Below are 22,367 nucleotides of genomic sequence, written 5' to 3'. Positions count from 1 at the left end.
ACAGTGACGCCGCGCCAGAAAGATCCAAAGGGATTCACAGTCCAAACCTCGATAAATAGTAGGAAAATATTGTAGTACACGAGGACGGACAACTTCGAGCTAAGAAAGACATATACTCAAATAAAAAGTCTAAGAAAGTTTAATCATTAAACTTTCTAGACTTTTTATTTGAGTATATGTCTTTCTTAGCTCGAAGTTGTACGTCCTCGTGTACTACAATATTTTTCCTAAATATATATATATCTACATATGCAAGTGCATAGCATGAAGAGCCGAGAACCTGGCTGTGAACTTAAATTCATTTTATTTCATTATTTCAGTGAATTTCCTGAATGTTTTCTTTTTCTTTTTTAAGCCTTCAAATATTTCCTTTTAGCTTTTGTTTGTAAAAATAAGGTTCTCTTGGTTACTTTTATCATCCGCGTTTAATTTGGTAAGATAACAGATATAGGCGAACACTTATATATTCATAATAGTCGATATGCCACACGTTGCCTCTGATATAACATAATTGACTGTTTTTTTACCTTTTCCTATTTCCCTTGAGTTTGAATACATCATCGGGCATATGAAAATCTCGTCTGGCTTAAAAGCTAGCTTCACACAAATCGATATCCTTTCAGGACAACTTTTTAGGTGGAGCATTTTGTAATTACCAGTTCTACAGATTGAAGAATAAAGGGCCGATATTCTTCCAGTACGGTCCCGAGAAAGCTTGGTTAATAAGAGATTTATTATACGACTCAAGTTCAAAGGGACACAAGTGCGGTATCACTCGGGACCATTCGGGACAGTGCCCGGTCCAATACTTAGAGAATATTGGACCGGCAATAGAGCATTTTGATTGGTTGATTTTAGTTATTGGCCCTCTGACTGCCCGAGTCGTGTAATAAATCACCGTTATTATAAATCATGTAGATGAAACTGGAGAGGGAACGTCGATTCCAAATATTTTGGTAGTATATCCTTTCATTAATGTAGACACCACGTACCGCGAACTTCAACTGGATTCCAGTCTTTGCCAATGTGTTCGATGAAATCATTCCACTAGACTTGTAGACAATGCACTAAACAAAGTGGCAATGTTGCTTTCGGTCACGCTGAGAAAAAATTCTCCTCACTAAAGTCTATAGCTTATAGGTGATGAGTTGCCTCTTGAATGGCCATCCAGTGTTATTATGAGGTGTTTATTTGCAATGTGGCTGTTGTTGTCGTCATTATTTTCCCTTACTTTTCATAGGATTCTAGAAGAAATTGTTTGAAACAAAGTACAATTAGAGAGCAATAAGAGAACATCACCTAGAGCTGTTCATATTTCGTGTTTGCTTGATATGGTCATCATGACAAATACTGATCGAACTGTTGGGTGATTGCTAAGTCATTTCCATGAAACATATCATTACTTGTTGAAAAACAACTCAACTGAATCAAAATTAATCAGAATGTAAAATTGAGTTATCTAATTTCCTTTTTTTTTTATTACAAACTAGATTAACATCCTTAACATGTACGCAATATTAGAGTAACAGATGAAAGCCTCTCCCAACTAACTCATAGATGGCGTTATGGAAATAAGAAGGTGGACCCCTAAAAGGTTTATACATCTGCACTGATGCCACTCATACCTGAAACCGACAAAGCAAAGGGATCATGAATTGCATATTCATGACCTGTAGTGCCGATAAAAGGTTCAAACTTCAATGATTAGCGGCGCCCAAAATGACCGGTCAATCTATGAACCCTTTTACTCCCCAGTTTATCTCATTAGTGATTCTTCTTACTGTCTGTCATACAATTCTGATGATTTTCCTTCGGAGAATTTGATATTCCTCTCTTCTTATTCCTTATCTACTTGATATTGTATTTATATTGTGAAAAGAAACTCTGAAGTGTTATCACGCACGTACGACTCAAGTTTTTGAAGAAGCTCATCATTTCCCTTTTTCTCTTCTCCTTTTGGCGCTGAAACAATTAGAAAGTTTTTTTGAAGTGAAAACCTACCAATTATAGAGCTCATCCTATCACCGATCGCAAAGTCGGTTAAAAAGGTTTTGTTTGCACAAGCACCTTTTGTTTTGTGAGGTGTGCCAATCAAGCAGTAAAACAATAAGATATGTGTTATTTATTTTCCACCTATTGATTTATTCAGTCCACATTCCACGACAACTTCTTGTCTTGAACTTTGACATATTTGCTCTTTACCAAAATATCGTTCAGATCATGGCAGTTTACATCACGAAGGTAGCTTTTTTCACTCGTCTAGTCTTGTTATCTCTTGTTATCTCGTTAGACATACTTTTGTCATTAACTCTTTCTTTCTTTACTGCATGTTCCTGCAAGTTTTGACTACGGACAAATTTGGTTTACACATGCATCTAATGGATGATGAACTTTTACAGCGCAGGACAAAACGAAGCGGCCAACCTCGGTACTTAATCAGGAAAACTGCTTGAATTTTAATACACAAATCCAATTTCCGTTTCAGACTCGACAAAAACACAACTTTTAGCGCTTGTATAATTCAAATATTCCTCTTTAGGTTAGTTTGTAATTCTTTTTAATTAAAATCGAAACTCAAACCTGACAACAACAGTCTTAGTCAATTAGAGTTCACAATTGTCATTGGGTGGGACTATTATTCGACTCATACAATGAATCCACAATTTTTTCTTATTAAAAGTTAACTAGAAAGGCAATTTTTCCCATCTGAGCGAAACAAACAATGAGAAAACATTTCATTGAAATAATCTCCGTCGATTTTCTCATTTTCCATCTTAAGGCTTAGAGGGAAATTTTTCCTTTCAAGATATGTTTCTCAACCTTTTTCAATTCCTTTTTTGCGAAGTTTAATATGATTTGCACCTGCATGGCTAAAAGGAAATGTTTTGATAAGACGATTGTTATAAATGACAGGTTAGTGTTTTCACTCTAATTCATCTCAGTCAGAGATAGATAGAGAGAGAGCGATCTGATACCACAGTTTTAATAGGTCGTTCATTTATCAGCACTTTTATATTTATTTATTTCTTCTCGCTCAATTTGTCCAATTTAATTCGAGCTGCGGCTTGTATTGGAAAATTTTGCGTTAATCAATATTTATATCTTGCTTTGTTTGATATGGAAGGTTGGCACTTGTTTTATTTATTCAAAGCCCTCTTGGTGCTTAGTGACGCTCGATATCTCTCAAGTTTCCCTATCTAAGAATCTAGATGTTTTGTAGACGACTGACTAAGCTTTTAGCTGAAAGTAACTGAAGTTCAAAAGGAGATCGCGCTAGATAAACTATATTTCTCCAATGTTTTTTAAACAAGAGATGTCTATCACGCCAGGTGCTTTAATTTTATTTAGACGTCGCCAATTTGAGTAATTTATTCTGACCAACCCATCATATACACTGGGACAATTTTCTTGTTTTGTTCAAAAGAGTGCTTTCATCAACACAAGCAGTGGAAAGTGAACTTTTCCTCTTCACCTCTGAGGCCCATTATATCCTTATACACGCAGAGAGATCACCCGGTGCTAATGTATTTTTCTTGTAAGTTTCACAAGTCGTTGAAAATTTTGACCAAACAAATAAGGAAGGAAACGAAGCAGCATAATCGTTATGCTTTCCGGTTGTGAACGGTGAAATGGCGTACGATCTTAATTCTAGGAGTCTTCCCCTAAAGATTGTGGAAGTAAGCTCATTGGTCATCTTGAATGTTTTGTCTTTGACTGGGAACACTTTGGTTTGTATTTCAGTTTACAGGAACACCAGACTTCGCACGACTACAAACTTATACATCATCGCTTTAGCAGTAAGTGACTTGCTTTCCGCTGTTTTTGTTATGCCTCTTGGAACTGGTGCACTAATAACGAGTCAATGGAGTTTTGGAGAGGTTCTTTGCCAGCTTCATGCTTTTTTCAGTATGTTTGTGATCTACGTTTCTCCTGTGACGATGGGGCTGACTGCTGTCAACAGATATGTGAGAATGTGCAAGTCTGACCAACAATACAGAAAATTATTTTCAGCGCGCAAGTCACAGGCCCTGCTTATCATAGTGTGGTCCTTTGTCGCGTGTTATGTCCTTGTTCCTCGCCTAACTGGTCTACAAGGCTTTGAATTTGTTCAAGGCTATGCGATATGTTCTTTGGCTCATTCTAGCGAAAGCGGGAAAATGATTCATTACGGCATCGTTCTTACTCTATTCTTCTTGCTCCCGCTAATTTCCACTATTATCAGCTACATAAGAGTTGCCAAAATGATTAGACAACACAACTTGGGTGCGTTTTCAACGATTCAGAGATCTACAGGAAACGTAGCGATCAGTGCGCACGAGATAAAAGTGAGTAAATCGCTTTTCGCTGTCGTGTTTGCGTTTATGATCTGTTGGATTCCATTTTGGGTGATTGTCATCTTGAGGCGCTTCAATCTGGTGGGAAAAATGCCTCGCAGTTTTGAGTTACTCTGCATGTTTCTCCTCTACTTTTCCAACACAATCAATCCTTTCATATATGCTGGCATGAATCACCTGTTCAAACGAGAGTTCCGAAAAATACTCTGCTGTGAAAACAAGGGCAGAGTTGGAGTCAGTGCAATGGGAGAAGGAACACAAAGCGCAAATGTACTGGGAAATACTCTAACAAGTCGAAAAGACAACTATCACATTAATTCAGATAACAACTATAATTACCAAAGCCAAGAAAATTATCCAAATGAAGAACCTGAAAATTTTGAAGAGCTCAAAGTCACCACAATAACTACTTGCACAAGTGAAGTTGCCTCATAAGGGAAAGAAAGCTTGAAAAAAGTGATTAAGTGGAGAATTTAGTTCAATACTCCTGATACTGCTAAAACATTAATTGCTCTTAGGAAAACAAAGAAAAATTGCGAAAAATTGAAGAATGGTGCTTTATAAAAGTTCAAGGTATTGATAGCAATCAATATTTTTAATCAAACTGATTAACTGAATAATTAAAACAAATTATTGAATACATAAATGACCGATAAAAGCCAGACGGTAATTTTATGGTTTTGACCTCAATCCCTTCTAAAAACAAAAATAAAATGAAATAAATTAAATAAAATGAATGAATGAATGAGTGGAGGACTAAATTAATTATTGATTGAATCAGTAAATAAATAGCAACTCTTTTTGAAGAAAGAGGGGAAAACGGGATGTTTACTAGGACGGTGAACGAGACCGAAAAAAATCTAAGAGAAGAAAAATTAAACTCATTAGTGAAGATTCATAAATCAGGTAACAACCTTTGAGAAAGACACGAAAACTTGTAAATCAATATGGAAGGTGATACGTAACACGTTAAGATAAAAAAAAAAAACTGATTGTAAAAAATAGATTTTAATGTAAATAGAGTTACCAACTGCGTGTCCTTGTAATAATTGGCTTACGAATAGTTTTTCTGTGTATCTTACAGGGATTAAAATTCACTAATTAACGTTAGCTAAGTTGAAACTTTTTTTTCAAACGACAAACTCACCTCGCCCAGTCGATGCTAAAAGCTGTTCGTCAAAAAGTCAAGAGATCCTACACCTTCAATTATTAAGATCCAGTCATTCAACATACCTCCGCTTCTTTATTTTGGGCTAATTTTGCTAACTTGATTGCACATGACTCTCCTTACCGCCAAATGTTAAGCAGAAGATCTTACCGTTTCCTGTATCTCGCTATATTACAACTGAGATGCTTACATCCGTAAGCCGGTCATCGGTTTAGGAACATTTCACGGCTTACTCCGCTTTCTAATTGGCTCGGTCAGCTAATGACGTTTTTTATCCCTGACAGTAAGGGCCCATGTAAATGAGTTTGACTAATGGTCGTGGGTCGTGGGTCGTGGGTACAAGTCGTGGGTCGTGGCTGTGGGTGTGGGTGTGGGTGTGGGTAAGAGTCGTGTGTGTGGTTAATACGTAATAATAAAAATAACCATTTAAAATATTAAATATAATAATACATAAATTTTATACAACCCTGTCATTCATTAATTTAACTGTTCTTTGCTCTAGTTATTTTTTTTATTTTGTTTATTCAATTTACCCTACTTTACGTCTATTTTTATCTGTTATCTCACTGTCAATGAAATTAGTTTCAGTTTCGCGACGGGAAGAGAGATAAATCTTGTAATTACATTAAATTAGTTTCACAACACGATAATTCCGGATCTGTCACCGGCGCGATCGCCGACGAGAGTCCATTGGTCGGCTACTCTGGGATTTGATTTTTCCCTTTTTCTGCTTTTTAGGGTTGTTGTCAAGGGAAATCCACGGGACATTCTTTTGTTCTCTTGCGGTTTTCAAGCCCCAGACGATAAAACTTTCCCGAGGTAATTTACTTAGGGAAAAATCGGTCACACTTGCAAATTTGAGTTTCCCTAAGACAAAACCCTGTAGTGTGACAACAGCTGATATCGCGTTTACGATCCTCCACTGTCGAGTTACCAGTCTGGCAGAGGTTATGTGTGTGCCTTTTGAGTCAGTCGACTTGTGCACAATCAGTTTTTCTTTGTGTATACAGTGTGTAATTACCAGATTTATCTATCATTCTTTTGTCATTGATGTTGTCAGACGAGATTTCGGAATTTCTGTTCCTTGGCCCCTGACTTTAGCCGCAAATATAGAATTCACGAGCGCTGTCGCAATTTTAACGTTATAGTACTTCTACTATATGAAATCATTTTTGGTACAATCGTACAAAGCAGCTCAGGTGTCTCGTTAACACAGACCTCGAAAACGCAGAACGCAGACCGCAGACCGCAGACCGCACAGCTCGAAAAACGTGTACACGTACACAGTGTGTAATTACAAGATTTATCTCTCTTTCCTTTATTATCAAACAAGATCTCGGAATGCGTCGCGAAACTGAAACTAATTTCATTGACAGTGAGATAACAGATAAAAATAGACGTAAAGTAGGGTAAATTGAATAAACAAAATAAAATAACTAGAAGAAAGAACAGATAAATTAATGAATGACAGGGTTGTATAAAATTTATGTATTATTATATTTAATATTTTAAATGGTTATTTTTATTATTAAGTATTAACCACACCCACCACTTTTACCCACACCCACAACTTTTACCCACACCCACACCCACACCCACGACCCACGACCATTAGTCAAACTCCATGTAAATGCATTGCAAAGAAACGTTGTGTAAATATACAGAAGGGTTTTTAAAGGGAAGTGCATCAGCAAAAGAGTTATTAAGAAAAGACCAGTTACAGTTGTGTATTAATCAAAATTTCAAGACACCAAGCGGCGAATGAATCGGTCAAAAACAACATAAAATTAGAAATCATGAAAGGTAAGCGGTGGGAATTATCTTTAACGGTGCGGATGCTATTCTCTTAGATGTCTGAATAATTTATCCAAGATTATCTTTGTCAGCACTTGTTGTTTTCACCGGCTTGCGTTTCCACTGTTGAGGATGTTTGTGGGTGTTTGACAACCATGTGTTACGAGGATCGAATTATTTTTACTGAATCTGTCACGCAATCCCAGACTTTTCTAGAATTATCTATAATCTGTAATATTCCAGAAACTTCTTTCATGTGACTCAGCAGTTTCCAAAAATAGTACAACTTGTAATACGCTATAAATAGTAATAGAACATTCTAGATAACTAAAGTAAATGTATAAAAGCTGGCTTGTGAGAAGTACAAAAGAGATTTGCCCGAGGGCTTACCCTCGTGGCTTGCTGACTGAACTTTTGGAAGCTATGATATGACAAGGCAATGACCTTTTGACCTTGCGATATCCGGAGAGAAGAAAGAGATGAAAAAGACGATAGTCGAGAGAGGAAGAAGATTGAGAATACAGAGTTTACTATGGAGTCCTCCGGAAGAGTTTGTGTACAAGGAAAGAATGCAATAAGTCAAGAAAGCCAAGCGCTGTGGTATTCACTCGGCGGATGTTGGAATTGGAAGTTGATCAAGACGACGAACACTTACACGGCATGAAGGATTGTAAGCCTGCTTTATGAACTGCTTAACTTAATCTCTAACCTAAGTACATTAAACAGTGTAAAACTAATTAAATAATAAGATACAATGAAATATGTGAAGTTCATATATTTTGTACTGCGGTATTAGATACATATGATGCACGATCCTTCCAGTAGATAGCGCTATTTAAGCAATAGCGAAAATCAGGCCTGAAAAAATTCAGGCCTGTACGGGATTCGAACCACTGACCTCTGCGATACTAGTGCAGCTCTCTACCAATTGAGCGCTGCACTACCATTTTTTTTTTTTTTTTTTTTTTTTCAGGTCTGATTTTCGCTATTGCTTAAATAGCGCTATCTACCGCGAGGATCGTGCATCATACGTATCTCATACCGCAGTTCAAAATATATGAACTTCATATATTTCATTGTACTGACTTATCACTTTCACGGGTTTATAAAGAATCAACTTAACGGGGCAACCCCAGTTGGCTTGGTAGCTCAATTGGTAAGAGCGCTGCAATACTATCGCAGAGGTCAGTGGTTCGAATCCCCTACAGTCCTGATTTTTTTTTTTTTTTTTTTTTTTTTCAGGTCTGATTTTCGCTATTGCTTAAATAGCGCTATCTACTGCGAGGATCGTGCATCATACGTATCTAATACGGCAGTTCAAAATATATGAACTTCATATATTTAATTGTACTGATACATGTATTATACATACATGTCTGTATATAATTATATGCACAATGCTTGGTGAGAAAAGGAAATCAACCCGATATTACATGTATTTAGATATTAGACAATCACTTCATTCCAGATGCAGTCTGGGATAAATTTTCTTGCTAAGTAAATTTTTCAAAGGTCTAAGGAAGCGTATGATTAATCTAAAATTTTTATTCATATGATAATTGTACTTTTCTTGTTATCAACAGGGTTGTGTGGTGGGTTGGGATCTAGCACATGCTGTTGGAAATGTGGAATTGCACCTTCATGACTGGAATGTTGACTTTGCCTGTTGGTGTTCTTACAAGGTAATATACTATTTCTATTTAATTCTAAAAATTAAAGGGATTTGTGGAATGAAGCCTTGAGTGATTTTTGATGGAACATCATATTCTCCGTATGTTTCAAAAAGGAAAAAAAAGACAGTTTGGAAGGAGAATATTGTAGACTATCAAAAGTCACTTGGGGCTTTTTTCCCTTCCCCCTTTTTATCAATTATCTAATTAAATTGCCAACTAAGCCCAGCCTGGCCAGGTCACAACAGTAAATAAATCCCCTCTCTGGTATATTTTCCTACAACAGTAAGAAAGTATGACAGCTGTAGCAGTGGAGGGAGAAGGAGAGGTGGCTTGGGGTTGGGTACTGACAGCCTGGGTCCACCCTTCCTTATTTGGCTTAAAAAATAAACCCAGAAGAAAGAAAATCCACAGATCAACACACACCAACAAAAACGCCCTATCCCCCTCCCCCCCCCCATATCTCGAGGTCTGTATCCGCCACTGTGTAGCGCTCATTTCTTTGATTCTCATAACCGTAACTCGTGATAATGTGCCAATATTATGTAGAGAAGTCTGTGCTGATTATGCCTGGAGATGAAGAGAACAGGGAAGCTGCCAATGTTGTTTTCTCGCTATTAAACCACTTTACTTTTGATGCAGAATTCAAGCCACTTCCGGGAGCTGCTGCGTATCAGTTATCTAATCCACCTCTACTACAAACAGTATCATTATTAGGAAGTTTGAATGTAAGCGCTTGTTTTAGTAAACCCCCAGACTTAATGTTGTTCATTTATAAAGTTAATTTTGGTTATTTGTACGGCTTGTTGTGTATTTCTTTTGGTCCTAGAGAACTGAACCTGTTTGTCTATTTATTAAGCTGAGATACAATACTGCGGTTCACCATGCAAAAAAGACAAGTAAACTTGAACATGATAAGACAAACTCTTGTCTCATTGGCAACCTGACTGTAACTGTCAATTTGTTGTGTGTAGGAAAGCTACCAGTGCATTAGTTGTCTTGTATTGCACAAGAAGGGAGAGGTAAACTTGTCTAATAAGCATGTGTTGCTTTTTTTTCCTTTTCAACCAGATTTTTGCTAAAACAACCATGAAGAAACTTAGAGCAAAGTCAGATTTATTAACAGGTAAAGAATCAAATATTTAAAAGGCAGTTTAATTTGCGCTCACAATAAGTAACTGTTAGATTTCCATTTCCCCGTCTCTGGTCATGCTCCGATATACCAAAAGGAGAAAGAGTTGGCTGTAAACTCTGGTTTGAAAAGCAAATTCTTGTAATTCTCTGGTTTCTCTCATTTGGCTTTTTCAAATGAGCTTATAATGTAAAGTAGCCGCCGTAAAGTTTTTAAGCTGACGTTTCGAGCGTTAGCTCCACATTCAAATCAGTTGATCAAACCAAATTGTCTTGTTATACAAGGTCACCCCAGCAATACAGCACCACAGTTTCTTTAGAACTCTCCCCTTTTATACTTTGGATACGCAAGAGTTTTTACTAAACTTGAAAATGTTTATCTTTAGCTTATCTTGAGCTTCTTCTCCTACACCACTTCGGAGTGCCACAAGACGATGAAGAAACACCCACAAAACAGCAAAAAATGGAAAACGGTTTTACAGGAGACAAGAAAAACGTACATATGTCAATCATTACGCCAGTCAATCCTGCTGAACGTGGATGTCAGCTGTCAGTCAAATTCTCTGTACCAATAAAATTCGTACATAAAGAGCTTCAAAAACGAGGAGTTGTGGTAAGAACTGAAATGGTGTAGACATGAATGAAATCATTTCGTGTCCACTGTCATATTGTTGTATAGTATTATCCTGGTTTGAATTTATTTCAGGCGGATACACGGGAACCTGACGTCATGAGGATTGCTCCAACGCCGCTGTACAACAGCTTCACGGACGTTCATCGGTTTGCGACGTCATTAAAGGAAGGTTTTCATATGCTGGATTCCTTTGAATCCGAATAGTGGTTAACTTGTTATCACACTATGGGATAGTTTTATAAACAATAAAGCACTTATTTTGGTGCCCTGGGTGTAGATGTTACAGCATTTGCTCGTTATAACTGGGCAGCGGGTGTGCACGAGACAGGCGTATACTCTCACCGACGTTCGCACTCACAAAGCGCCGGCGCACGCTCGGTGTTGTTAATGAAACTTGTCACTGAATCGCATAGCACACATGGTACAATATAATTTATGATATTTATTGTTTATGTTTGTATTGGCAAGATTTCCGTTTTAACCTCGTTATGCACACAGCAATTGAATAAAAGAAAACTGTGGCGTTGTCTTATAATTGTATGAGGTTAGACGGGAATCTCTCTACGTATTTTTTTTTTTATTAATTTATTTATTCACTTAATTTTGTGACTAAGTACGGCATACTTGCGTTTTTTTAAATTTATATACCTAGTCTCTTAATTTTGCTAGTAGTTACTGCATACTTGAACTTGAAATCAACCACGCGAAGAATAAAGTGATTTTTTAAAAGAGTAGCTACAGTGTTTAAGGTTGTATGAATATACTAACAATGATGTTAGGACTTATTTACATGCACATTCGAACGTGGTTATTTATAAGGTATTTGTAAGGGTATAAAAATGGAAAAGTGTTTAATAGTCAGGAATTTTAAGAGTCTTTTACTTAATAAACGATTGCGTTTCATTTTGGAAGAGGGATACAGTCAAACCTCGATTATCCGGACTCGTCGGGACCTCGGTAAATAGTCCGGATAATTGAGAGTTCGGATAATCGAAAATATGAATGTACACAAAAGGTATACAACAAAGAAAACATCATTTTAATTGTGATATCTACACAGCCTGTATGTATTTACAGATTACGCATCGGAATATTTCTGTCTCGTCGCACTTGCGAATTTTGAAAAGCGCACAGGATAATACGCTGTTTCAACAGTCTTTTGAAAGGATTATTGGACTTTTTACGACTCAGAGTTTTCAAGATCACAACTAATTAATATTCATGCAAAAATTGGGACCAGAGAAGAACGGTCCGGATAATCGAATAGTCCGGATAATTAAGGTCCGGATAATCGAGGTTCGACTGTATGAGGGTTTTTTTTAGGCACAGCGTGACCGGATATGGAGACCAGTCGTAGCTACCCTAGACGTACTAATGGGATTTCCCCTCGGCGCGGACAGTGAGCTACTGGATGTTTGAGGGGTGATACGGCTTTGTAAGATCATCCGGCGTGGCAAAGCAAGACCCGATTAAAAGCGATCACATTTGAACAGGGGTCAGTGTTCTGTCTTGCTCAACACAAGTCCGATTGATGTACCCAACCGCAGAACAAGGCGACTGTCTCCCCATGTTTTTCATTTCATCAGGTTTTTCTTCACTCGACTTCTTAGTTGGCACGGTCATGCTGTGGGATGAAACCCGAGACGTTGAAATGTTCCTTGACTCCATCCACTTTTGTCTTTTTCGACAGAAAGCCGCCCGCACCTCACCATTCTTTAAAACATGAAGAAGGAAGATAAACAAACCCTAAAAGAAAGTTTCATGAAAAAGAGCATTCAAAATCTTATATGAAAGAAATTTAATCTTAGTGGCTGGAAATTAGTATTCTATGTAACCTTGTGGCAAACTCCTAAACAGATATCTTCTTTGTAATCTTTGGTATTGGTGGCCAGTGGCATTCCTATAACCTGATAAAACATCCGCTTGGAAACTGAACTTACCTGTCACACAATGCGTGCTATGTTTATTATGTTATAAATCCCTTTATTTTCTGGGGACTGGAAAAGAGTTAGAGGTGCGAGTACCTGTACTGAGTTGAGCGTGGTGAAGATATACTGAAATACCAGACCAGCATCTGTTACGCTTAGAATACCAAATACCCAGGTCAGTCCCAGGAGAGGAAACAGTACCACTACTGCTTTAGAACCCTGTCTGCAACAACAAATAAGTTTATTTTAAATTGTTTAGCTTTATCTACAACGAGGGAATGAAATGAGGTAAATGCGATGTGTAAATGCGATGTTTAAAGCATTTAAGATTAATATTTAAGATTCGTTGTTCATTATTTAATCAGTTTAATTCTCTTTTGTCTCATAACTCTAACAATTTCGACCCTTCTTTCATTAAAACCCACTTTTGAGTTTTAGGGAAAGATAATTTCCATAAATTATGGCGTCCATACAAAGATACTACAGTTCCAGTTTTATCTGGTGTTTCCAAAAAACAATGCGCAGTTGTTCAATGATATTTCAAACCTAAGTGGTGCTATCTCGACAGAAATCGAGACTACAGCTTACAGCTTAATTTTGCAAGCAGCAAGGTGATCGCAAGTGTCTTCAGTTGGTTAATGGTCACAACATTAAAATTGAGGGGCGGCTGTCAATCTCGGGTTAAAAACTGAAAATGGCTTTCTTTTCAGTAGAGATGTGTTTTTGTTCTGAATTTACCTGATTTTCTCGAACTCAGACGTTCCGTCACCTTGGATGTGAATGATTTCATAGATAACTCGAGTTAGGAGTCCGGAATTAATCTGTGTAAAGAGAAGTATCCAATGAGTAACATATCTAATAGATTACAAAATACGAGCACTTAAATTGTATCGATTGAAAAGCTGAAACGTACCATGCAAACAACAAGAACTGGTGCAGCAAATATCCAGATCAGATTATTGCTGAAGGACACCCAACAACTATATTTGCAAGAAAGGATACAAGCATTTATATTGATAAGCCAAAACAAAGGAAACATCTGAAAGAAAACCAACTGATTTATATTCCACTAAGTTATTCGTGTTTTTTTCGTTGCCATGTTCCCACCAATCACGTAGCTCCTTTTTCTGCCTTTAAAAGCACACACAACCCACAATTCGTCTATTCGCTCCGATGAAGGGCTAACGCTCGAAACGTCAGCTTTTATAATCGTAACGGTGGCCAATTTACCGTGACCATTTCAACTTTGTTGATATATTCAAGTTATTTCGTTACCCCCACCGACGCAGCCCCAAACAGTTTCTTTAGAAACTATCAGCCTTTATTCAACTGATTTACAGTTTGCTAACAGATTTATCCTTAACGTGATGAAGGGAGTGATGGTCATAACCTGGCAGTAAAGTTGTGGGTTTTACTGATGTTAATAAGCTTTTGTTCTCCTTTCCACGTCACTGCAGTCAGTCCTGAATTGTTAACAATGGCGTTGCGCGTTTGTGACGTCACGAAATTGTTAACAATATGAAAAAGAATTTCCTGAAATGTTCCAGGATGCCTACACGTTCAGTGATGCAAGACCATGAATGTAAAGATTTGTGTTTTTGTGAACTTGTAAAAGTGCGCATAGTCTTTTTCAATGAAAGTTTATATTTTATTGCTTGTACTTACAATTCACCATGCACATAGTTGTTAACACCACCCGCTAGATTGTAAGCGACCAGTAGTGATAACAACACCATTAACAGGGGAAAGCCTGAAATTATAAGAAAAATGAAAATTATTTGAACTTTTTTTGGAAGACTTGATATGGAAAGGAATTTGCAAATGGGCGCTTTTTACCCCCTATGAGCTAATAATACAATCTCTAGAATGGTCCTTTTTTGCCAGTTATAAACCAAGACGATATTCAAGATGAACTACACTTACCCCAGGATATAGCATAAAAAAAGCGCATCTTGACAACGGTATTGAAAACTTTAACAACCATTAGATACAAGTAAACTCCTTCAATCAACATCCAAATAAATCCAGCCAGATAAAAATAATGGATTAACGCCGCTACGAAGATGCACACTCCGTAAGGTAAAGATTAAACATAAATTTAGATCACATGTTCATCACTTAGGAGCTTAACAGTTTATGACAAAATCATAATGTGTCATGTAGTTGGCTCATTCATTAATGCTTGTGTTTAGGTGTGGTCTCCCAGGACTACCTTTCCCCCCTTCAGGAAAAACGAATGAGGAAGTTAAAGCGATCGTTGTCTCACCTTTGATTCTGAAGAATCTACTCCACAGAGGAATACCAATTGTGCTATCGCTATAGCAACCACAAGATTGAAATGAATTTGAATTTGCTCCTGCTTTAGATCCCTGAGTAAAGAGATTTAGATACTTTTAAGGGTCAAGTACTTCTAGCGCAGTTCGCATTGAGTGCAAACACCATAAATAATCGAAATATACGATGAAATTACTTTGTAGCGAGATTAAACAAGATGGATTTTTAAAGTCTTATTACTTAGCATAATTATCAAAAGATTGCCAGTACCTATGTATCGTGGAAGAAAAACTAAATGAATAATCAAGTTTACCCCACAACCAAAAATAAATCCTAACAAAAAACCTGAATCCAATTTTAATGATTCGTACAACACTTACATTAAGGCTACGTAGGCTACGATAGTCAGCAATTCTCCCGCAAGTGACAGGCCACAACCAACGTAAGTAATGACGTCCAATGCCACTTTATGGTCTGACGACATCTGTCATAAAAAAATCGGGAAAGAAAGATTACAGAACTGCTTTAACATCTATGGTACGTCATAGTACACTTCATTGTATGTTTTTGCTTTAATTTTGAAAACGCGAAAAGCGTGATTTTACCAACCGTTGTGTCTCCAACTTGCATAAGAACGGCAAAGTTTGTGAGATGATTACAGCTGCACGTGACCTGGTTGTCGTCAGATTGAACCAGTGAACAACCTGTACTAGACCAGGAACCCTTCACCTCAGATCTAAAGTATAAAAACCAATTTAATCTGGAAAAAAACCTATCATGGTATTTTTTTTCTTTTTTTGATCTTTACAAGAAGAGAATAAAACCGATGCTCTAGATCCACATTTGAAGAATGAGATGAACGCAGATACCAACATTTTTCAAGACTATGCACTTGCGCAAAAAATCACCTGCACCAAACTTACTTGCGATTAAAATCCCAGAAAACACAGTGAGGAACATCACCATTTTTTGTGTTTCCTAACGAGATGGTGAAATTCAAACATTAGATGTGAAAAATCTTATTTCTTATTTCATACTTTCTACAAGAAAGAGAATTCAAACCTAAGATGCTTACATTGTTTACTTCTTACATGGGTTTGTTGAACAAGGAGACGATACTGAAACATCATGTCTTTCTGTATAGCAACACTTCCCTGTTTAGACAGTAAAAAATACCTCATCATAACTGAAAGAGATCGTCACGTTTTCCACAAGAATACCAGATGGCTCGGGATATACTGCACTGGCAATCACCCGACTTCTGAGCGTAAGGTTTGTTAAAGGTCTTCTGAAAATTTGCGAATGATGAAATGAATAATTGCACGTTTCACCAGTGAAATGGCAAATAAGACCAAAGGCAATGTAACTAGTCACAGAATGGACATAAATAAGTGGACAACTTATATTGTTAGGGCACTATAAACCTACGTACCCGTCCGATTCAATTTCTGACGCAGGGATCCACCGTTTGATACCATCGTAAAGAGTGCTCACAACAACGGAATCTGTCGAAAGAAAAAATGAGTAATAAGTAATGTACCGGAATTTGAGAAAACAAACGCCTCTTTAAACTGATCACCGATTCTTCACTGTCTGATGATTGTACCTTGTCCTTTGAACAATCCCGAAGGAAGCGAAATTTTTGCTTTACCCTCCTTTCCAGAGAAACTCGTATCCGCTGCAGAGAAAACGATGGAGTTTTCGTTGTTCGCCGGCACTTTATGAATCTTCATTGCTGGAAAAACATGAGAAATGATAATTTAACACAATGCGACAGAAGTAACGCCGTGGATATACAGCTTGGTTGAACCTTGTAGCTGCATTCGTCTGCGAGATATTCTTTTAACCTAAAGGGTAACAAATCTTAATGCAAGTCCAGATCCTTACCAAAGAGCTCTTCTGAGATAATTTTTTCCTCATTTGATTCAAAGTGAATCCTGCCGTAACTGATGGCAAATGTCTCCAGCTGATGGGTGGCTGACAGTATATTGATGCCGTTATTATCAGTTGAGTCCTCTTTTAGAGATCTTATTAAGCTGATTGTCGCATCTCTTGCAATCTGAACATTAAAAAACAACCATAAACATTCAGCTTCTAAGACATTCTGAAATCTACCGTCTCTTTTTAGTATTACCTGAAGAGAGGTTTGGTCGCTAGCGTTGAGAGACTGTATGACTGAGTAGAACCTCCGTAACTATAACAAAAAGACAGACTGTGAATACATGAGTAATATATATTTGAACTACACGGTGATTACTGAGTAATAATCGCAGTTATGAACAATACTTAACTTGAATGGGCAAGCTTTGTAAAAAGAATAGAGTTCGTTTTGCATTACCTATGGTTGAAAGAAAGACCTACCCCTTATCCTCTTCGGTAGCTCTCCTGAACTCTGAGTAATATGAGTGCAATGCAATATGCAATGAATACTGATTTTATGAGAAGCCACCTAGGCATATTTCCTTGGTTAAAAGCTACTGGGGTCCGCATAGTAGCAGCTAGATGATTTTCCATCACCAAAGAAAATAGACCGAGTCAATGTAAAAGTACGTAAATACCTCATCCTTGGATGACAGTTTACCCCCCGAAAGGACAGTACTATCCATGAGAGCTTCTGTTTGTGAAGATGGAGCGGCAGCCGAGGTTAATGCTTCTCTTATGGTGCCAAAAACCATACTCATAGGCTCCGCTTTCTGTATATTACTTGTTAAACCTGAATAAACTGGGGTACTTGTTAATTTCAACGAGGTGATCCCTACTGGTGTAACTGTTGTCGCTTTTGGAAAATCAAAGATAGGTGACATATCTGTGGACATTCTTGGTGTGGTTAATTTTGGTGAGCTGCCCTTAGCCACGAAAGACCTTGTACTGGAAGTTGGCTCCGTTGCGGTCTCTTTGCTTACCAAGGTTTCGGGTTGCTTAGACTTAACAGACGAAGTGTCCTTTGGTGACACCTTGGACGACTGATTTTCTATAACATTTAAAAAAAAAAAGAACGATAAGCAGCTTTGTTACTCAGAGATTTTTTTTCAATGATCAGTTGCTGACAAAATTAATTAGGTGCGCTTCATACTGATGGCGATGCACGCACATAATGCGTGATAAACTTGTCGGTAAGGAACTTCGTGAATTCAAGTATTACCTATTACAGATTTTATCAAAGTTTAAGAGCTAATTATGAGATCTGACCAGTAGAACTATCATATTATTTTCCCATTTGCTGCTTAAGGGAATTCAAACGTTCATTAATCGACCTTTCTTATCGATAACTTTACCGGACTAGTTGTCTGTTTGTCATTTTCAATTTTTCATCTCGCATTGTGTCACTCTAAAACTGAAATAGATAATTGAGTTGTTACCCGTCTCGCAGAGGAAGCGCTCATTATCATGGCATTTTTTCGCCTTCATCTTATCGGCACTTTTACGGACTAAAAAGCAGTACCACCCTGGTTTCCAGTCTTCTTTTTTTCCTTGGATGATATTGGTTAACGATATCTGGTCCGCAGGACGTTCGTCACATCGATCGTACTTCTCTGTTATCCAACAGAAACCTTTCCCTTTGTCATAGCTACGAGGTACAAGTACTCGCCTTAATTACGTAAATACATTTTGCTGACAAAGGCAAGGAATAAGGATATTATGTTTCATCTAATAATGAAGTAACAGATCTTTAAGCATAGAGGCCAGAGTAAAACTTATATCTTTGACTAAACCAGGTAACTTAGCCAGGTACCCATTATAATTGACCAGTTGGAAAAGATTCTCTATTGCATCCCAAAGACCAGATAAAGGAGCTTGCCTTTATTGAGTATTTTTCAGTGAAGTTGCCTGATAACCAGCGAATTCTCTCAATTGATGGCAATTTCCTTCCATTCCCTGGAATGCCTCAAACATCCCTTATCTTAAATAGCAACCGCTCATGCGCATTTATGCCTACTAGTGTTTATGACATTACAGGTTCGAATGAATATGAAATGGACTCGCCATTTTTCCCGGTGTATGTGGCGTTATTCAGCTACAGGGGATCTCATTAGTCTTCATTTACGAGCTTTCCTCATTCATTTTGTTCTCCTCTTAATGTTAGATTCAAAACAACTGTAAATTTTTCATTTCAATTTTCTACCTTACCTTAATCCTATCCAGTAAGGTTTGTCATCAGAAATAACATTCTTGACTTCTTGAAGACTAGCCGAATCTATTATTCTTCCAAGTCGTTCATTTCCGTCGCACTTGCAACCCCCTTTCTCTCCTAAATCTTCTCCTTTACATGGGTTTGAACTATGGCGATATGAGAGTGACGAACTTGACTGGTAAATATCTAATGACAAGATAAAAGATAATTCAAGAAATCACATACCAACCTTTAAATCAATTGATTTTTCAAAGTCATTCAGCTGGCGCGTAATGAACCCCTAGGATTTCATCTGCTACAGCCATCTTCAACATCAAGGTTGAAAAATTCCCAATCTAAAAGATGCGTTTGCATACTGAAAACTGCAATAAAAACTTCGCATTTGAGCAGAACGGAAAGCAACATACATTTCCAACTGGTCGTAACCTGGTAACATAACATCGCTTGTACACTCAAAGTAAGGAAAATCTTAATAGCCAGCTGCACGTTGGTGGAACGTATATTTGTTCTTGTAACTTTAAAATTTTAATATTTACATTTCCTTTGAATCACCTCTTCTTGATGGCGAACATTTGATTCGTTATTTTTCAAGATAATTTACAAGCAAAAACAAGAAGGGTGCGTCTACTTCTGCCCTGCTGTTGCGTTGAATATTTCATGAAAAATTGTGCAAATACTCCAGTTATAATCAACACCCTCAGTGCAAACTCATATTCGAATTCATTAGATTTTTTTATCGGCGGTACGAAGAAGTTGAACGCTTATTTACTAGCCACGTGTGACACTTTTGAAACCTTTGTGAATATTTAATGAACGTTCATTTCCCAAGACTCCAACTTATTCAGACTCAACCAATCGAAAATTTTCTTTCTGGATAAACCAATTTCAAATTTGTGTATGTACTATTGTAGGTTGCTACAGGGTTTACGAACATTCTCAAAACTTTAGCAGAGCAAGTTTTCACTGCCTAGCATCATCGCGGCAGCTTTCATACGATGAGTTTATGGGTGAAAAGGGCTTAGCCAGAAATTGATACTTTTTACGCCAGTACTCAATTGAATCTTAAACATATTAACACTCGTGATAAAAATTTCAGCAGAGTAAGTTACAACTTGCGATGGAAAATAACGACGTGAATGTGACTTCAATACACACTAGCGCACCGAGGAATAAAATGGCTTTGATACAAACAATGAGGCAAAAGACAGACCCTTTCTTTCATGTCTGAAGCTACACTGAAAATTACAAGAATCAATATCAATAAGATATAAAAATATATATTGATCTTAAAAGAGCTTTGAAACAAAAAGAGAAAATTAACTCTCCTATGTATGTTTAATCTACAGTGTTAATACCGCCAGGGACACTAATAAGAGCCTTGTTTGTGTCAGTTTATTGAAAAAAAAAAAGGTGCAATCTAAGACATTACAAGTTACAAACTGTGCAGAACAAAGGTTTTCACTCATGATCATGAAAACAACAGACGTTGTTACTTACCACCCAGGAACACGAAAATTTCAAGCAGAATATGGAAGTTAAACAGGTTGATATGGAAAAAATTATTCATTTTCTAAACCAAGACGCCGTCGTTGTAGCTAACTTTGCCCAAGATAGCTTAATGTTCCTTTGAAAACTTTTTTTCCTGATCTGTTTTCTTGAGCTGTTAGCCAAACAGCATCAGAGGAACCGCTCAATTTTTCCGTATCTTCCGTGCCCCGTGTTTATAAGTAAAGATGTATTTTACTAATTATGTAAATATATTTCTATCCTGCTTTTACTGACTTCCTATGATTATGAGGTTTTGTAATCTTTTGTTTGTTAAGAGATGCAATGGTGTCAAGGATGACTTGAAGGTTGTTCACCTGTGCATTTATTGACTATTGAGTGACACACAAAATTGCTTGGAAAATATTTCATATGATTTTCCTTTTCTTCCCTAATGAACGAGTAAATTCAGGAATACGAGTTTTCACCTGCCTCAGTAATTTATGGCATTCGTTCGGAAAGGAACAAAATTAATCCGCAACAAAGGGAAATTATTTTGTTAATGGATATTTAAAAAAACCACAACAACAACTACGTCAGGCGGGAAGAAAAATCAACTCGATGCCGACGCAAATGAAATAAATTCTCTCTAAAAAAAATTGATGTGGTCAGTTAATTCTGGATTCTTCACAACGAAAGTTCTTCCATGGTCAAAAATTATGATATTACAGCTTCTAAGCAAACTTGTATCTGCTGATAATTGAAACGATCGAGTCTTGATTCCAAGCAAATATTCCAGTTTAATATTAAATATCACTCGCTACAACCATAGAAATTTTACTGAAGTTAAGATAAAAAAGGTCAGAAAAATTGAGAAATTCGTTTAGAAAAACAAATCCCAAATACTTTTCCTCCCAGCTCAATTGAAGATCAAAGGATAGAATCTCATGTTATTAACACTGTGCATATGTGCGAAAGTTAATAACAACGAAGAACACGCCAAAACATAATTTTTCTCTCAATAAGATTAAAAAAAAATTTTAAATCGTCTTCAACAGGTAGCTTAACGCACTGGTCCTTTGGGAAACTTAACATTAGTTTCGTTGTAAGTTTGGTACATTAACACCCTGTAGCTTTTCGAGCATATGTGTTTTCGTCATGCAAAAAAATACGTGCGTTGCATGATCGGCTTAACTTTCAAATGCAGATGCCTAAAAGTAACGAATTAACAACTCATTTGAATAATTGGCAAGCTACAAATGTCCTAATAGTAGACTACATCACCACCTCTCTTTTAAACTGATTAGTTTTTCATTGCCTTTTTCGATTTTCACAATTGTGCGGAAGTTCAGACGCAAGGCACATTAAAATTTTGGTTCTGCTGGAATCTTTGGTTCTGTTAGAGGTGCAGCCTTTAATTTAGTGCGCTATCAATGCCATGAGTCAGCGAAAAAATAACGTGCTCTCAATTCTTTTTAGAGTTTAAACGGTGGATATTTCGAGGGCTCGGAGATTTATTTTACCGAGCAACTTTCACTAGTTCGTTGAGTCCGTTTGATCGAGGTCTGCTGTTTCATTGCACATCTCGAATTTCTTGCCAATACCGAGAGGTTTTATTCGATTTTCAAAACCTGAATCAGATTGAATAACAAAGGAGATTTCCTTAGCAAGGAATATTCTTTGTTAAAATAAGTTAAGTGTGCTTTATTGACTTGATAAACAGCTGCAGATTGAAGAGATATTGTAATGCAAAGAAGTCACCTGACGTTAGTGTGATTTAGAGTAAACATGTGAATCCAACTAAGAGCGAAGATAAG

The 22,367-nt window shown here is 37.1% G+C and overlaps 3 protein-coding genes and 1 pseudogene across 3 annotated transcripts in view; 2 read left to right on the top strand and 2 right to left on the bottom strand.

The window, feature by feature from the left end:
* Window positions 1–11,465, top strand: part of LOC111327744 (kynureninase) — a 59,396-nt gene extending 47,931 nt beyond the window's left edge. Inside the window, exons 11-14 of the mRNA XM_088748869.1 lie at window positions 9,609–9,694; window positions 10,038–10,092; window positions 10,484–10,710; window positions 10,804–11,465. Coding sequence (XP_088604995.1) covers window positions 9,609–9,694; window positions 10,038–10,092; window positions 10,484–10,710; window positions 10,804–10,935 — 500 coding nt within the window. The 3' untranslated portion in view covers window positions 10,936–11,465. The remainder of the gene's footprint in view (window positions 1–9,608; window positions 9,695–10,037; window positions 10,093–10,483; window positions 10,711–10,803) is intronic.
* LOC148740617 (uncharacterized) overlaps window positions 1–22,367 on the bottom strand; it is a 1,045,961-nt pseudogene that overhangs the window by 497,809 nt on the left and 525,785 nt on the right.
* On the top strand, window positions 3,149–5,444 carry LOC148740642 (melatonin receptor type 1B-B-like). Its single transcript, XM_088750796.1, has one exon. It carries the CDS (start codon window positions 3,630–3,632, stop codon window positions 4,767–4,769), a length of 1,140 nt encoding a protein of 379 aa, XP_088606922.1. The 5' UTR covers window positions 3,149–3,629; the 3' UTR covers window positions 4,770–5,444.
* LOC148740641 (adhesion G protein-coupled receptor G2-like) lies at window positions 11,154–20,821 on the bottom strand. Its single transcript, XM_088748872.1, has 19 exons — window positions 20,563–20,821; window positions 19,062–19,251; window positions 18,293–18,501; window positions 17,492–17,904; window positions 17,068–17,127; window positions 16,821–16,992; window positions 16,540–16,668; window positions 16,366–16,438; window positions 16,109–16,221; window positions 15,857–15,908; window positions 15,543–15,669; window positions 15,314–15,417; window positions 14,926–15,028; window positions 14,583–14,733; window positions 14,325–14,409; window positions 13,573–13,639; window positions 13,398–13,480; window positions 12,756–12,882; window positions 11,154–12,477 (listed from the first exon to the last, which is right to left on the bottom strand). Exons 1-19 carry the CDS (start codon window positions 20,630–20,632, stop codon window positions 12,211–12,213), a joined length of 2,595 nt encoding a protein of 864 aa, XP_088604998.1. The 5' UTR covers window positions 20,633–20,821; the 3' UTR covers window positions 11,154–12,210.

This window comes from Stylophora pistillata, chromosome 2 (genome assembly GCF_964205215.1).
Source record: "Stylophora pistillata chromosome 2, jaStyPist1.2, whole genome shotgun sequence".
Classification (NCBI taxonomy): domain Eukaryota; kingdom Metazoa; phylum Cnidaria; class Anthozoa; order Scleractinia; family Pocilloporidae; genus Stylophora; species Stylophora pistillata.
Note: the sequence above shows the minus strand (reverse complement) of the source record. Positions and strands in the feature narration are given on the sequence as shown.

Bases quoted from the DNA above. Each gene is read 5' to 3' on its own strand.
- LOC148740642 (XM_088750796.1), top strand. From the start codon at position 3,630: ATGGCGTACGATCTTAATTCTAGGAGTCTTCCCCTAAAGATTGTGGAA.
- LOC148740641 (XM_088748872.1), bottom strand. From the start codon at position 20,632: ATGAATAATTTTTTCCATATCAACCTGTTTAACTTCCATATTCTGCTT. The intron at 17,905-18,292 runs GTAACAACTCAA...TAAATGTTATAG, and splicing joins GCGCTTCCTCTGCGAGACGG to AAAATCAGTCGTCCAAGGTG. The intron at 15,909-16,108 runs TATTTTTTACTG...TCTCGTTAGGAA, and splicing joins CTCTTTCAGTTATGATGAGG to ACACAAAAAATGGTGATGTT.